Source organism: Lepidochelys kempii, chromosome 1 (genome assembly GCF_965140265.1).
Source record: "Lepidochelys kempii isolate rLepKem1 chromosome 1, rLepKem1.hap2, whole genome shotgun sequence".
In the NCBI taxonomy this organism is placed as follows: Eukaryota; Metazoa; Chordata; order Testudines; family Cheloniidae; genus Lepidochelys; species Lepidochelys kempii.
Window position 1 is genome coordinate 148,597,981 of NC_133256.1, and position 14,594 is coordinate 148,612,574.

Sequence of the window (14,594 nt, forward strand, 5' to 3'; positions counted from 1 at the left end):
AGAGGCCTGAGAGTGACCCAACTAGAGGGCAAAATGGATGGATTTGATTTTGGGATTTTAAATTTTACTTTTAAGTTTAGTCTAGCACAATAAACCCAGACCCCAGGAAGTGTGTGGAGTCTGAGTAAGAGGGCCTGGAAGAGAGAGTATAAAGAGCAGGACAGCGCAGAGGCACCCCTGGCCATCAGAGGGCTCATTGGTGGCAGCCAACAAATTTTATGGAGTCATCATTTCCCTTTTCCCCTCATGTCATCTCATTTATCGCCTCCAATCCACTGTAATTTCTGGTATCTCCATGAATGAGTTTCCCCAGAGGGAAGTTTTTCAGTCTCCCTCTCATGTCATGTGTACTGTATGTCTTCCCAAAGTCATTCAGGACTATATTCAGTGCTTTGGATAAACAAACACTGAGGTTTCTGTTTTTCCATGTAAGTTCCTTTGGTAGTGTATGTACATGATTCATGCAGGTCTGTCCCACTTTCACTGCTTGCTTCAAAATAAGCATTCCCCATCCCTCCCAGATCAGTCTGCTCTTTGCTATAGCCTAACCATCATGCGTCTGCATGTTAACTTTCCTGTTGGAGGTGTTAACATCAATTCATCTCCCTGTTTGTCTTGCACCTGAATGTAAAGTGAAAGGCTCATTTAATTCCTATAATTCCTCTCAGCATTAATTTGACTATATTAAATATGATTTATTGAGAGATTAAAGTCAGTCTGTCTGTCACCACCCAAATTGCAATGAATATGAATTCACCAGTGAAAGGAGAGAGGTTAGCAGATGTGCTGGGCTTTGCTGTTTGGGGAAATCCACATGCTCCCTCCATTCAGAGTAGCTGCTTGATCTTTTGATTTCCCTGTGTAAAGAGGCCTTAGGCCTTGCCGGAGATCGACACTGCTGTGATCGATACAGTGGGGGTGAAGACCCGCTAAAACTGCAGAACACTCTCCGGTTGACTGCGGTACTCCACTGGAATAGAAGTAAGGTAAATCGATGGAAGACCTTCTCCTGTCGATGCAGCACAGTGATGACACTGGGATAAATCGACCTAAACTACGTCGACTCCAGTTACGTTATTCACGTAGCTGGATTAGCGTAATTTAGGTTGATTTAACACGGGAGCATAAACAAGACCTAAGAAAGTTGAGGAGCTAAGGCCCAATTCCAGTTAAGGAGCCCAGAATCACTATAGAGAAGGTGGCAATAAATTCCAGCAGTTCCAACAAACCTTGGACATGTAAGAGGTTTACCTGAACCAAACCTTCAAATTTTCTGAAGTCTCATAAGAGTGATTCAGTCACTACCACCTGGCAGCTCTTCAGTAGCCTCCTTGGAATAAAATGGTGGTCTCTCAGTTCAGTTTCTAGAAGACAGGTAGTCCTATCTCAAACACTGCCTTCACATTTAGCTCCCTTATTTACAGTCTCCTCAGAAAGTTGAATGAGCACAGGGAATGAGTTTCATCCATTCTTTCCTTAAAATGGCCTCTCCAGAAGAAAGCCAAAGGTGGTGGGGATAAACTTTGCAGAGCTGCTGCCCATGTTGTGGATATACAGAGAGATTCCAATTCCAGCACAGAAGAGAGCTGGGTAGCAAAGAGGAAGCTGGTTACAACAGATTCTCAAGTTCCAGCTGCTCCAGCCCAGACCCGATATATGTCAATACACCGCTTTTCATCAGTACTCACATTGGTTAATGGAAAAAAAATCGAAGCCCCACAGTGTTGAGCCCAACACAAAATCCCAGTGAATGTATTAACATAGCCAATCTCAGCATTGATTCATCTCTCCTCAACAGCCTTATTGCACCTTGCATGTTCATACAATCCCTAAGGCAAGGTGTTAATCCACAAACCTGCACTATGAAATGCTTCCTGCTAAAAGTGAGATCTCCTCTTATCCAAATTATAACAACAAGCTGTTCTGAGATAGTTTCCTTCTGACTGAACCAACAATACATCCTGAGCTGGCAGATACCATCATAAGGCATGAACCAGCAGTCTTGTTAATTGGTTCCATAATATGACACTCTTACCTTTCCCAAAAAATCTCTCTCTCAGTACTCTGCTTTCAGTTACAGTACAGAATGTGAAGGGTGCTCACCCAGAAATGGCAACAAATACAACACTCTGCATTTTCCCTCTGGGCACCTCGAAGACAATACCCCGTGAGATGTTACAATACCCCCGTGCATGTTATACCCCGTGAGATCATAATTTCCATTTTACAGATAGGGAAAAAAGCACAGGGAGGGTAAGTGACTTTCTTAAGGTTACACGCAGAGTAGTTTATTCTTGCTTTGGCTACCTATTAGGGAAAACACAAAGATTTGTGAATCGACTCAAAAACATCCACAATGGCCTAACATATCTCATGATCCTTTCTTATTACTACTTGCTGATCTGCTCAATCCTGTAATCTGCCTGGACCAATGGCACATCTGAGTTAGCTGTCCCCATCCTCAGTAAATCTGACACCATAATCTGAACAGTCAAACACTGTTCTTGACAACCTTTTTCAGCCATAGAAAAGCTAAGATTGTGGGTATTAATTTGTTGATAAAATAAGTAGTAACTTAACTCACAAAAATCTGAGTTAAGTGTCATGAAAAAGCAAGAAAGGCAACATTAAATCAGAAAATGTGAAGTCCCGTTTGTGCTTTAGTGAATATCATGTAACCAAAAAAGAAAACTCATTTCTATTTTCTGTAAATTCCAGCTTCATTCAAGGCCTGGGTTCTCAGCTTAATTTTTGAGTCTATAAACCAGATATTCAATATTAATTATATATAGCTGCAGCGTGTAAGGACATAATTTTTCTTCATGCTTTGTATGTTACCATACATATTTTTGTCATACAATAAAATAATCACATTAAATAATAATAATCATAAAATAATAACAAGCTTTTTGTTACTAAGTTTTAGAAAGATTTCTAAGAATTTATGATACATCCGCCCCACCACAGCTGATCATGCTATTGCTTACTCGGTGGTTTCACCAGCTCACCCAAAATGCTATAATTAATGCCAGTTTTAATAAGGTCTGCTTAAAAACTCGTTTGCACACATTGCTCATATCCACAAATATAGCCCGAATTTATACTTATGGAGCAATGTGCTCTTTCTCCATTGTTGCATTACCTTCATTGCGTAACTTAACTCTTCATCCCATTTTGGTGACATTGAAGCTGTTCCACTTTGTACAAATAATTAACTATTTGTTAGAGCAGGGACTTGAATTCAAGTGCCCCATCTCTGATGGGAAGTGCTCTAACCAATGGGTTACAGAGTCTATCTCACATTATACAATGTGAAACAGCTTTCGTCGGAGAGCTTGAGAGAAACATACCGCAGAATATGCCCAGTGGTTAGGGCACTCACCTGCAAATGTAGGAGGCCCAAATTCAAATCTCTGCTCTGAATCAGGCAGAGTGGGGACTTTAATCTTGGTCACCTATGTCCCAGCTGAGTATTCTCACCATGGGACTATCAATATAAGAGGGTGGGGCCGCACCAGCACCTCCTCCTCCCTGAACAGCATTTCCAAATATCCTTGGGTTTTTATTTTTTAAAAAGCAGTTAAAATTCCCAAATGCTAAACAATGTGTTTGCTTTGATTTTGTTGATAAAACCAAAACATTTTTGCTTTGGATCAACTTGCACAGCTATAGTTGTGTTTTCCTTACAGTCACAGAGCAAGTGAGCGGAAGGGCTGTTAATAGAACCTCAGACTCCCACTTCCAAGCCATATCCCTAAGCCATTAGACAAATTATGTCTCTTGCTATTAATGACCTTAATATGTGTCTGATCCTAACTACATGCTGTGTGTCAGCACTGGCCACTGATCTAATCCCTCATTATTCCTGCGGGTTTTGAAACACAACAAAACCTGAGAGTAAACGTAATTAGTTACTGAGATTTACTGACATCTGTAACATGCTTTTTGCTCTTAACCTACTGAGGGAAACATATTTAAAGTTCCACACAAGGACTTCGTCACAGGATTAAGCTGGCTGAAATCCTGTGTGATTAGTTTTCTTATCTATTTTTAAAATATTTCCTCAAGTGTCCAGGTTGATTCAGGTAGTAAATAAAAATAGTCCTCTGTTTCTCAAAAACAAGACCAATGAAAAGCGAAAGAAGAGAAGTCAATAATTTCACTATTAGTCCCAGGCTCAGGCATGCTTCAGAGCAATATATACAATATTGAACAGCAAACACTTTAAAGACAAAAAACCTTCAATAACTCATACATTTTTCTGGAATCACTGGCTGCTTCAATGATCAAAAACTATTTGACCAAAGATCACCCAACAGTTCCCAGGTTATTCATCCTTAAAGGATCCTGCCCACAATTACCGGGAAGACTTCAAACAATGTAAAATTTTGCACAATATACCTGCATATGTAATGTCTTCCACCTTTTCCACTATGCTGGCAAACTTCATGCAGTCACAGTTTGGGGCTTGCAATCACTATTTAAGACATCAGATTGTTTTGGGGTTTTTTTTTAGTGCTTTGTAATCCTTTCCTTATATGAGACCAGTAGTGAATTAAAAGCAGCCAGTGACCTGCCTATAAAGTCTGTAGTGCTGACAAGACCAAATGGGTGAACAATATTATTCCACCTTATCATTTGAGCAGCAAAGTTTGTAATTGTGGAAGATTTATTAAATTCCATTTGCAACCATCAATATCAAATTACAGAGGAGTTTCCTTGTCAGTAGCACTTTGTAAAAAGAGGAAATAAACATGTATTAAATGAAAGTATATTATGGAAATATACAAATGGCTTTCCTAAAAAAAGACAGAGAGATGATGAATCTTTTCTTTGTATCTTTGTTTGCGTTATTTGTTCCAATAATACATATGAGCTGCATAACGGCAGTATATAATTACTTCTGTTCATTAAAAAAAAGTCTACAGGAAATAGGCCTGTCAAATGATTTTTAAAAATTGCAATTAATCGTGAGATTTAAAAAATAGTCATGATTAATGACAGTTTTAATGCCACTGTTAAATAATAGAATAACAATTTAATTTTATTATAAATATTTTTGGATATTTTTCTACATTTTAAAATATATTGATTTCAATTACAACACAGAATAAAAGGTGTACATTTCTCCCATCTTATTATTATTTTTATTATAATATTTGCACTTGAAAAAACAAAAGCAATTGCTTTTTTCAATTCACCTCATACAAGTATTGTAGTGCAATCTCTTTATCCTGAAAGTGCAACTTACAAATATAGAAATTATACCAGTGATGCAAGGTATTTATGTGCTGGTGGGCTTGTCTTCACTACAGGGGTAAGTTGACCAAAGTGAATAATGTAACTGGAGTCGACATAGCTTAGGTCAACTTACGCCGGTGTCTTCACTGTGCTGTGTCGACGGGAGATGCTCTCTGGTCAACTTCCCTTACTCTTCTCGGACAGCTGGAGTACCAGGGTTGACCGGGGAGTGCTCTACCTTCAATTTAGCAGACCTTCACTATATCTACTAAAACAACCCCTGCTGCATCGATTGCAGGAGTGTCAATCTTCCTCTAGTGAAGACCAGCCTAGATATTCTAAACATTCATATGCCCTTCATGCTTCAACCACCCTTCCAGAGGACATGCTTCCGTGCTGATGACAGGTTCTGCTTGATAACAATCCAAAGCAGTGCAGACCGATGCACTTAACTTTTCATCATCTGAGTCAGATGCCACCAACAGAAGGTTGAGGTGTTTTTTTTTTTTTTTTGGTGATGGTGGTTCGGGTTCTGTAGTTTCCGCATCAGAGTGTTGCTCTTTAAAGACATCTGACAATGTTTCACACCTCGGCCCTCTCAGATTTTGGAAGGCACTTCAGATTTGTAATCCTTGGGTCGAATACTGTAGCTATCTTTAGAAAGCTCATATGTGTACCTTCTTTGCATTTTGTCTACTCTGCAGTGAAAATGTTCTTAAATTGAATAATGTATACTGGGTCATCAATGAAGACTGCCAAAACACGAAATATAAGGTAGAATACAGGTAAAAACCACAGAGCAGGAAACATATAATTCTCCCCCAAGGAATTCAGTCACATACCTGCCCGGGTCAAGTAGTGGTTCTAGATTTTGCCATTTTTCGAAATCACTACCTGTTGGCACTGATAGATTGTGCTTTTGAAGGTGTGTCTGTCTGCACTGCATTGGATCATTATCAAGCAGAACCCGTTATCTGCATAGAAGCATGTCCTCTGGAATGGTGGTCAAAGTATGAATGGGCATATTAATGTTTAGCATATCTGGCACACAAGTACCTTACAACACCAACTACAACAGACCCATGCAAACGTCGGTTTTCACTTACAAGCGACATTGTAAATAAGAAGTGGGCAGCATTATCTCCCTTAAATGTAACAAGCTTGTTCGTCTTAGCAACTGGCTGAACAAGAAGTAGGCCTGAGTGGGCTTGTAGGCTCTAAAGTTTTAGATTTTTTTTGTTTTTGAGTGAAGTTATGTAACAAAAAATAATAATTCTTCACCAGAAAGTTGCGCTTTCACGATAAAGAAATTGCACTGCAGTACTTGTATGAGATGAATTGAAAAACACTATTTCTTTTATTTATTTTTACAGTTCAAATACTTTTAATCAAAAATAATATAAAGTGAGCACTGGGTACTTTGTATTCTGTGTTGTGATTGAAATCAAGATATTTTAAAATGTAAAAAAAAATCCAAAATATTTATAATACATTTAAATTAGTATTCTATTATTGTTTAACAGTGCAATTAAAACTGTGATTAATCACAACTATTTTTTTTAAATCTAGCAACATTTGTTTTGCGTTAATCGCTTGCATTAACTATGATTAATTGACAGTCCTAACAGGAAAGTCTGTAATGGTTTTATTTAGTGTGGCTTTTGAGTATCAGAAAAACAGATGGATGGAAGTGATCGGGAGTAGAAGTTGACACAATACAAGGAATTCTACATGCAAAGCACCAGAGAGACAAAGAAAGACTGAACACACACTTCAAGGGGCATTGTTGTTTTTTTACCATGGTTTTGTTGTTTTTTTACCTTTTATATTTCCTTTTTTTTCCCCCTGCCTGTGACTAGTCACAAAAAAGATGATATAGGCAAACTTATGAGCACTAGACAAAACCAAAGTATCACCCTGCCCATTCAGGCTCCTGCATTTATACAACGTCAAGCTAGTCACCATGCTAGTTGCACTGTTGCTGCTCTACATAGCATCTTTGGGGATCTGTACATGAAAGGAACACCTTGTAAAGAACTGCATATTGTAACGTTAAATATCAAACTGAGAAAGTCGATGATTCTAATGGACACCACCAAGAGCCCACTATTCCTTCTCCTCTCCTGATTTTTAAAGATAAAGATCTACACAGAAGATAAGAACTAAAGAAACTGCAGTCCATATAAGGACACTGCTTTAATTTCTGTAAACAAATACCATCCCACACACTTTCTTCCTCTATTGCAGAGAAGCATAGCGCATAAGGGAAAAAGATAACGAAGGTCCAAGCATGGACCCTACAATCTGCCATTATCCCATCTTTCCAGAAAGGCTTCCCTTACAACGCATCAATGGAACACAATAACACTTCCTAAAACCTTACTCACGTCTGCTTCTCAGTCACTCTTATCGCCATTCCTTGATTGCACCTCTGGAACCCCCTCTGCTGGGGCTCATCTGATCTTTATTCTGGATCTCTTATTCTACAATGCAGGCAACACTCAAATACTCAATATACCCAGCAGAAAGGCTTTTCAAATGCCTGTGCCTTGAAGCTATAACAATAGGATAGCCAGACCTTGGACTGCCTCCCACAAGAGGAATGGTGGAGCAGAAAGCTGCAAGCCTACTAATCTCAGATTCAAGTACAGTATTCTTTGTAAACTAGGAGTCTCATGTTTCAGTACAGTTTTCATTTAAAATTACATCAGCACAACAACAACAACAGAAGAAGCTGGAATCAGTGTCTTTCTCAGAAAATCCCCAAGCTCTGTCTCCAACTCTCTTTCTGGATTACTTCATTTTAGCTATTTGTAATAAAGATGGCAATATGGGTTCAGGTGGACAACTGAGACCATCCTGCCCTAACCCCAGCTCTGTGGTATTCTGCTACTTGTGGCAAGATAGTAGGAGGAACTTCAGGGCACTTTCCATGAAGGTAAGAAATATGAGATCTGGCATTTAGTTCCAGTGAATGAGTGGGTTTAATCCTATGCAGAGAGATGATGTCATCTGAGGGAGCGCTTAAAAAATGGATAATTGTGATACACATTTGAACCTTTGGTCTTTTGAGTGTGGCCCCTCACCAATTATAGCTCCAATTAGCTGGGTTTGATCCGTGGTGTCCTAATAAAAGAAAGAGCATTTCCTTATTTTATGGAGGGAACGTTAAGTCTTTTATCTTGGAAGACTTAATGTATTAAATTTTTTGAGATGATCTGAAGTCCTGTGGTGGAAGGCTATGTAGAATAATTTTCTGTACTAAGTACATATCTTGGCATTCTCATGTAACATGCCTAAATAATACATTTTGGAAGATGAACTATTTGTAAATTGACCATATGTCTTAGTTTTTCATATGATGTCCTACTGTCCCAAAGTTTCCTTTATGGAAAACTGAAAGTTGTCAGTTCTTCATTTCATCTCTCTCAGCATTTTTTTTTTAATTATTTTTTTTTCCAGGATGGAATGCCACAGGTTAAAATAAGTGAGAGCGGGGGTAGCATAGCTCCTTCTTCACCCCTGATTTTGGCTACTCCTCATCCTCCTTGACTGATGCTGTTAGAGAGTTTCGTTTTCTGTTTCTTTCTGCTCTACTGACTGCACATTGCTATTCTGTGCTGTATTTAGCAGGAACCAACAACCCAGTGGAATAGTTGCTGTACAGTGCTTGCAGGGAAAAGCCAAATGAGTGGAGACACTACCAAAGCTTTTCTTTTGCTTAAAGTGAAGGTTAAGGATATGTTCAGTTTCATGATAAACTCTCTCGGAGCACCAGATTGTTGGAAAACTTCCTCCCCTCTGACAAATATGCACAAGGCTGTTGAGTCAGAAGCTGTCAATAGCAGCACCAGCACACACTAAAATAGTATTGATCTGTTTAACTAGAGTATTTCACAACCCCCAAAAATGTTGCTACAAAACCATCCTTTGTTTTCTTTTTTTACAAATATGCTAGCACACCTATTTGTGATGGATATTTTTCTTGTAACCCAGCCTGGAGAAGGGACGCAAGTGCACTTGCCTGCCAGAGAGCCTCATTTCCAACAGCCAGCTCCTCCCCTTATACATTTTGGGTCTCACACCTACTAGCACCAATGTCATGTCTCCTAAAACAGGCCTAAAATCCCTGTTTTCCTGCAATGACTTCCACCTAGGAAGAGGGAGGTACTGGTATAACCACTTTTCCCCCCGCTGTACTGCCCCTCTGATGTCATTCTTACCCATAGAACCAGCTCAGTACCAGGTTCCAGTTTTCTAGATTTGCTCCACTGGAGCTGCTCAGAAAGCCAACAGACTTCCCCATCCTGCTAAGCCCACCCCACTCCTCCAGCTTCTCACAGACTGACACATTTTGGGAGTCAGGCAACTCTGCCAAACCCTTTCACAGCAGGCTCTCTTTGTGGACTACAATAACCCCCTGCTCCAGCCCTGACCCCACCATTAACCTCAGGATTCCAGAGTCCCACTGACTTTACCACCATTTGCTTTGCACAGCAGATTTGTATTGATGCCGTTGTTACTTCTTGACTCATCGTGATGCCCCCAATCTTCCTCCTAATCTTTATCTGAATTTTTCCCTCCTTGCCTGTCGCTCATCTCCCAGTCTTTCCCTCCAATCCTTGCACCCCACCTACCCTATTGCGCCCTGTCATCTCCCTCCATCTAATCTCAGCCATTCTCATATCTCTCACCTTCTCTCTCGTTATCTCAAACAAACTAACTTAAGTAGCCAGTAGAGAGACTAGGTGAGTGAGGTAATATCTTTTATTGGACCAACTTCTGTTGGTGAGAGTGTAAGTAACCTGTAAACAATCATGAATTGTATTAAGAAAAAATTCAAAATCCACTATTCCTTATGGAACCCTCTATACTTCCAAGATGTGTGGTTAACATAGCAGAGTAGCCACGTGATTTACCATAATCTTTTCCCTCTCCCCTTATTGTTTGTCAAGTCATTTGTGTGTCATGTCTGAAGTTAGAGTATAACTTTGCAGGGCAGAGAATGTGCTCATCTGTGTATTTACACATCTAGAACAATAGAGCCCTGATCCAGGCAACACTCTGTTGGTAACAAATCAAAATCAAGCAGCTATGTATCAGCAATGCATGCACCACTAGACTGCCCGTGCACTACTGCTTATAAAGGTACACGCCCTCCACCATAAATTTCAGATCTGGTGTAAGATTTCTTTCAGATCCATCTATGTACCACTACATTTGGGACTGTTTGGGTCCAGGTTTTTGAATCAGGCCAATATCTGCACCTAATATGGCAGCTGCATGAGTAAAGTTGGATTAGAAAGGCCAGGTGGAGATAGGAAGACTTGTGTGAATGAAGAGAGAAAAGTTTGAGCACCAGACTAAAGTAAGAAACAGACACAGTAACATTTCTGCAAGTATCTACTGAGAGAGAATCTATTTGGTCCTATTCATAGAATCATAGAATATCAGGGTTGGAAGGGACCTCAGGAGGTCATCTAGTCCAACCCCCTGCTCAAAAGCAGGACCCATCCCCAATTAAATCATCCCAGCCAAGGCTTTGTCAAGCCTGACCTTAAAAACTTCTAAGGAAGGAGATTCCACCACCTCCCTAGGCAACGCATTCCAGTGTTTCACCACCCTCCTAGTGAAAAAGTTTTTCCTAATATCCAACCTATTCTTGCTTTTCTTCTTTTATTTATTTGTGCTGCCCCACTCTCTCTGGTCAAAGGAGAAATTTTAAAAGTGTGTGGTGTATTCATCAGTGTCTTGTAAAATAATAAAAAGAAATGGACTAATAGCTTCCTTTAACCCCATCAGTGCTTGGATTTCATGATTTAAAGCTTACACTTCAAGCTGGATGTGATTTTTTAATAATTATGATAATCATCATCAAAGTGAGCTTGCTCACTAGGCAGGTTTCCCCAGAGCCTTGCATGGTAGTTCTATAAATAATCAACTGGTAGCTCCACCTAGTGTCTTCTTTAATTCACCAGTGAAACAAAACGCTAAAAGCACTCACTATTGACAAAACATAAGTAAAACCATAAAAACACTATTTTCAACTGGACAATGTCCACAGACAGCATTCTATTAGGATATCTTCATTAAAGGCAAAACCATATTCTGTTACTATCATGTGATCAGAGTCAGCCAGCATTCCTCCAACGAGGAGCAAGTGATGGCTTCAGCACTGTAAATACAATATATTCAGTGTGAAAACAGTTTTGCTGCTATCCTGAAAAGCTGAATGGAGCTTAAATTGTTTATACGGGAAACACACTCTACTATTTTTAAAATTAACTACACAGAAAATTACCCTTACGCCTGATAGAGCTTTTCTGGAACAGCATGACAGTGGACTTTTAGAATCACTGAGCAATTGTGACCATATAAACAGGGAGTACTTTTGGCCACATAGAGAAGTGCTTCTCTTCTCCCAATGGTTAATTTAAAATGTCTCTCTAAAGCGATCCAAGAAGAGAAACGATCAACTATCCAGCAGTCTATTAGTTTTACTAATCTTTATCTCAAAAACTTTTTAAAGGCTGGTTCACTGCTATTTCTCTGGAGATTATCCTGCCCCTTCAGCCAACAGAAGTTGATCCAATATATATATAATAAAATATATTACTTCACATACCTTGTCTCTCTCATGTATTTTGAAGCATTTATATTTTTAAAATAGCTATAGCTCCACTCAGGTTAGTAACAGTTTTAAACTAAACTACAAACTATTCGAAGTAAAGTTAGAACACACTAATATACAATATGCAAAGGACATACTTTATATATAGCACTTTCAAAGAGAATATCTAATCTGGGGAAGGGGGCAGTTTAAAGAGAGCATATTGTATCCTAAACTGAGCAAATTAATTTAGCATCATTTATTTTATAGGTAATTAAGTTGGCTACTGTACCTAAGGAGAAACAATAGCCTGGTTCTTGTTTACACTCACAAAACACCACATTTACTTATTATTCCCAGAACAATCTATTCCAATATAGTTGACACCTGTTTTAAACAATCACCTGTTCTAAACTGCTGGGCTGGGGGGAGTGTTTCACCCTAGTGGTGATAAAATATATTTCAGTATATACTTAACTCTCTCTCGCATGATGAGCAGAGAGAGAGAGAAGGGGAAGGTGTTTACAAGGAAATTATATGCATAAAAAAGCAGCTTTAAATGACCTCAAACTTTCTTTTTACAGTCAGTTGAAACTTATGCTTATGACTCATCTATTTTAAAGTATTTACAACTGCAATCCCATGATTGTATAAAAACATACTGCAGCATAGAAAATGAATTTAATAAAATGCATATGAGAGAATACTCTCTGATGTTTCAAAAATAAAAGAATACTCTAATTTTCAATAATTTAGCTTTTGCTATCATTCCTCATTAAAAGCTTTCAAAATCCTATCTGAAACAAGCTGATACAGAGAAATTAAGAGCAGTAATCAAGAGAGAAACGATAGACCAGCTGGGTAAATATCAAGTTGGCAAAACGTGAATACAGTTCAATAGCAGAAACAGATGCTGGAGTTGTTGAAAAACCCTGCAGGAGATATTGATGTATTTTTTTCATATAATACTGAACAACTGAATGAAAGTCAAGGGCTAAAAACTGATGAGAAGAAAAAAAAACTGCCAAAAAAAAAAAAAACCTAACTATAAAACAGAAACCTGCATTTTTTTTCATTATATCAAAACATTCAATATATACATCTTCATTTCCTCAGTATTCCTGAATATGCCAATATATCAATTAAAGCTTGCTACTAAATTATATAGAGCTTTTGCCAGGGTTAGGTTTAGTGTGTGTTTGTTTCTATCTACCTGAAGCTGCACAGACTCTTAGGAAATACTTTATTCTGTAATCTCATCCTAACATAATGCTCTTTCAGGTAAGTGGCTCCCTGAGGTTGGAGGAAACCACACACACACACAGAGAAATGTTACACAAGCATAAATGCAATTCAACGATCCATTTTGCAAAAGAAACATTGTTTTCAGAGTTTCAAGACCTCAGCAACAAATCGTCTGCCATCAGCTGCAGCTTGTCCTAACATATGCTTTGTCACGGTCAGTTTCTAATTACATTCATAATGATGCAAGGGCTTTGATAATCCTACCTTCCATGCCAGCTGCTTTTCTTGTCACTCCATCATGCCAATAAGTTGGCTGCTGTAACAAATCAAGATAGTGCAAAACAGCATCTTTTCCCTGCATCTGTCATCTTCCTGAAAGCATTCTCTTACTGCCGACTGCTGGGAACCAGAAAGTCTATTTGAATTCCAACAGCTCCCCTTTCGCATGATTCAAGTTAGGTTAGGTGGGCATGCCTAACATGATTCTTTCCATCATTTATTATGCAGCTGCTACACCGTCGGTGTGGTAACCACTCTGACTTTATCTGATACGTCAGTCTCACAGATCTGTACCTCAGTGCAAACACACATGAGCCATAGCAGCATCCTGCATTTAACGAGCATTCTCCCTGGCTAAAAACAGTGTATCTGCAAATCAGTTTCAAATCCTAGTATTCACATTGTCCTCTAATGCTGATGTAAAGGTTTAGGCTTTTTCTTTTTTTAATTTTTGTCCATTTTGTTACTTCCTTTCAGAAAGCACTGTTTCTCTCCTGCATGCTCTCAAATTAGTCATACTTCGGATAAACGTCTGCTGATTTGCCTGAAACTACACAGCACCTTTACAGTGAAACTCTCTGCTCTAAAGATACTTCTAAAATAATAGCACTGTTTATTCGGGTTCTCAACTCTGCTTCATTATAGGGATGGGTTTTACAGCATGCATCTCAGAAAATTATATTCACATCTCTTCATTCTATTGAATGGCTCCCTAATGAGGGTCTGGTGGATTTGTAAGTGAATTTGTCTACGTCAACATGTAGGTGACTTTTGTGTTTGATTTTTATTTTTTTATGCATTTTAGCAGAAGGCAATTCTCACAGTTCTGTGTTACTAGCATCTTAGTATCCTTAAAGTGATACTGCAGTTAAAGTAACTGAACACAAGCTGATCAGTTTCATTCACCTGTCTGTAGAGGACATTCCACAATGATTAGAGTTCACTTATCTGATGGTGAGGGTCTTGTGAATAGAAGGAAATGGGATTTGTTTTGTTGTCTTTTAGTTAGAATATCTTGTATGGGGGGGGAACATGCAGGCATCACTGATTTTAAAAATAACTTTAATAGACATTGACAGATACACATCAATCATCTACCAAATTTCATTAACTGCGTCTCATCCCACTACTTTTGTCTGAGAGTCATTGGAATTCAGAACCCAACTGTTTTAAGTTTAGTGCATCTGATTGTCAGTAAACTGAATGAAAGAATAAACCT

General features: G+C 38.7%; 1 protein-coding gene across 12 annotated transcripts in view; it reads right to left on the minus strand.

Moving 5' to 3' along the window:
• Window positions 1-13,523, minus strand: part of DMD (dystrophin) — a 1,926,267-nt gene extending 1,912,744 nt beyond the window's left edge. For 6 of the 12 annotated variants that reach the window (XM_073357918.1, XM_073357881.1, XM_073357898.1 and 3 more), the window contains exon 1: window positions 13,361-13,498. In XM_073357918.1, coding sequence (XP_073214019.1) covers window positions 13,361-13,457 — 97 coding nt within the window. In that variant the 5' untranslated portion in view covers window positions 13,458-13,498. Of the gene's footprint in view, window positions 1-13,360 lie in introns of all 12 variants that reach the window. The other 6 variants (XM_073357937.1, XM_073357947.1, XM_073357957.1 and 3 more) reach the window with 3 other exon arrangements.
• Window positions 13,524-14,594: the final 1,071 nt, after the last annotated feature.